At 38.5% G+C, this 3,143-nt stretch overlaps 1 protein-coding gene across 1 annotated transcript in view; it reads right to left on the bottom strand.

The window, feature by feature from the left end:
- Positions 1 to 296: 296 nt before the first annotated feature.
- LOC107568925 (cis-aconitate decarboxylase-like) overlaps positions 297 to 3,143 on the bottom strand; it is a 3,953-nt gene continuing 1,106 nt past the window's right edge. The window contains exon 5 of the mRNA XM_016254924.1: positions 297 to 1,827. Within this exon, the coding sequence (XP_016110410.1) occupies positions 858 to 1,827 (970 nt within the window). The 3' untranslated portion in view covers positions 297 to 857. The remainder of the gene's footprint in view (positions 1,828 to 3,143) is intronic.

Genomic DNA, 3,143 nt, shown 5'->3' with positions numbered 1-3,143 from the left:
GGATCATGTAACACTGAAGACTGGAGTAATGACTGCTGAAAATTCTTTTCAAAAAATCTCATCACAGGAATAAATTAAATTTTAAAGTATATTAAAATAGAAACCAGTTATTTAAAATTTTAATATTTCACAATATTGCTGTTTTAACTGTATTTTTGATCACATAAATGCAACCTGGCTGAGCTTAAGAGACTTTCAAAAACAACAACGTTTTCAAATGTAAATGACTTTATTAGATAAACAACAAATGTACAACAAAGATAATTTCAACATGGAATAGAACAAAAACTGAAACAGAACAGAAAATATAGTGATGTAAAAACAAGAAAAAAACGATGTGAAACCTTTCATTCAGAAAAGTGAAAATGGACAAAACTATTCTCTCCCTCCACTTTCAGTTTAACAAGTGAAAGGAACTTACTCTTCACTTTCTGGGGAAAACTACATCTGATGAAAGAACACTATTACTAAATGCTGTGTATTTGAAAAAAAATCGGACATTGCAGAAATACTGTAGGGTAGCCAGAATACACTCCAAATGCTTGTCAAATATATAGACAAGGCCCAAAATGAATACTTGCTAATCACCAAATGAAATTTTGGTGAGTAAATAACAATTTGGTTGTAATATAAAATGCAGATTTAAGTCACAACACCAAAGTGGATTTCATGCTTTTACCTCATCAGAGTTTACACGTTTATCATATTCACCATCAAAGGTTGCTAGGAAGTATTTCAGAACTGTATGTGGTACAAATCCACCAAAGTGAGAATATAAGGAACAAAGTAATGACAGGTTTCAATATGACAATATGATACTTTCTGTTAACGTAAATGGTGCCACATTGCACAATAATTCAGGCCAAAGATGAGTAGCGGCGCTCATCTCTGTGCATCACATGCTTATTAAAGTGCATGTATGACCAAAGCATTGAACAGTCTTGATTTGTGTCCAGACGGTCTACAGTGTAAATAATACCCTCCACAACATCAGCGGTCAGCACAGTCGAAGCATTAGCCCTGAACTTCCTCACCAGATCCTCATGACTAAGTGGTTTCCTCCAGTGACCGTAAAAAGTGTTGCAGCGCGCATAGAACGTTTCCCCCTGAGTTGTCTCCACTGCAATTTCGCAATACATTTTTTCAAAGCTCGAGTGATTGTCTTGTGGATTTTCCAACCGTACTTTCCGAAGCATCTCCTTTAGGGCACTCCTGTTCATCTGGCTTTTGCTGAAGGAGTCGACTGTGACCTCTCCATCCAGCAGTGCGGTACAGCAGTTGAACTGGAATGAGTGTCTGGCCTGGTGCTCGCTAAGCGGAAGAGGGCAGTCTACATATCTGGATGAGGGCACTCTGAGAGTGATCTTTTTGATTTGACTGAGATCTGCATTTGGGTATTTGTCCAAAAATTTCGCCCTTGCTTCTATTGCTGCATCCGCCACCCAGTGCATCCCGAGATGGGCGGGAAAGCGCTTCTGTGCAATGTTCTGGACTTCTAACACCCAGCTGTAATGAGAAGTAGGGGTGACCTCAGCCAGTGGGTGAGGGACATAATCTGGATAGAAGGCCCCGAAGCCTGATTCCAGATCCAGAATCTGTGTGTTACCCTCCAGGCCGAGGAGAGCAAGTTGGGAGGCCTCCAGACCCCCACGGGCAGCATTGCCCATGTGGAGAGGTTTGGTTTGAGTTGCAGCGTTTGCCATGGGTGCTCCAGCGGATGAGCAGGCTATCGCTAGAGCTGCTATGCTCTGGGCTGCCGGGAGACCCAAAAGTTTAGCCGTAGCAGCCGCGCTGCCCATAATCCCAACAACTGCAGGCGGGTGGAATCTGAGAGGGACACATGAATTAAAAATAAATATATGTAATATATAAAATTGTCTTTATTTATTAAATGGTAAAGGTGAGGACAGTCATATTGTTTGGCACTCAAATCAATTTCCAGTAGAGCTGTTAACAATTAAGAAATGCGTTCTGCCATTCAAATATTTCATTAAATATACTTAAAGTCCCCCTGTAGTGAAAATAAATTTTTTAATGTTGTTTATTTGTCTATATGGTGTTTTTAATATGCCTTTAGACAAACCATGTGCCAATCTATTAATCAACACCACTGCTGAGTATTTTCTCCTTAAAACTGTAGTTTCCCAAAGACTGACCCAGAAATATGGTTTGAAACAGCCCTCGGTTTGCCACGTCACAAACCAATAACCAATCACGTCAAGGGATTGATTCCTATCACTAGCATGCAAAATATACCAATACCAGCACAAAACCAAAAATAAATTAAAGCAAAAAACCCATGAAGCTGTGGTTTAATGTGAATTTAGGACCGCTAACTTGCATTATAACCCGTGGCAACAGTGTAAAAGTAGCCCGGAGTCTGCACTTCACATGCGTATGCGCTCGCCGGCGCGAATTAACAATCACAAACGGCTGCATTCCGGTCTTCAAGGCATTTTAGGACACAACATCGTCAAGTAAGTAACTTTAACGAATGTTACAGTATTCACTGTAGTTTTCCGCTAGTAAAAAATATAGTTTTATCAGTCATTGTCCGTGTTTACTACAGTTCAGTGGGTCAAGAGGCGCTCGCTGTGTGACTGAGTGGAGGCGGGACTAATTAGCATATTCATAGATCCGCGTATAGTAAATGAGGCAAGGGTGTAGAGTTACATTCAAGCTATTTTAAGGAATGAGAAAATTATTTTCACAAGAAAAAACATTTAAATATGTAGTTTTGATGATCAAAGATAAGTTTTAAGGGATAAAATATTTGACTACAGGGGGACTTTAACTGATAATTCGTTTGTGTACATACCGACTGTTAGAAACACCCGAGGTGTAACCTTGTGTAACATCACCACCTCGGGTGTGCATTCTTTTTCTAATAATTCAACGGCCCGTCGTCAATTATTTCTTACTTAACTGATAATTAGTTTATGTACATTCCACCTGTTAGAAATGTACACTGATGTTCAACTATTTGGAGTTAGTAAAATTTTTAAATAAATTAATACTTTCTACTTTTAAGGATGCATTAAATTGATCAAAAGTGATAATAAAGACTTTTACATTATTAAAGATTTCTGTTTGAAATAAACACTGTTTTTATTCAATTTATATTCATGAAAGAATACAAAAAA

Source organism: Sinocyclocheilus grahami, unplaced genomic scaffold (genome assembly GCF_001515645.1).
Source record: "Sinocyclocheilus grahami isolate Dianchi unplaced genomic scaffold, SAMN03320097.WGS_v1.1 scaffold28.1, whole genome shotgun sequence".
NCBI lineage: Eukaryota > Metazoa > Chordata > Actinopteri > Cypriniformes > Cyprinidae > Sinocyclocheilus > Sinocyclocheilus grahami.
Note: the sequence above shows the minus strand (reverse complement) of the source record. Positions and strands in the feature narration are given on the sequence as shown.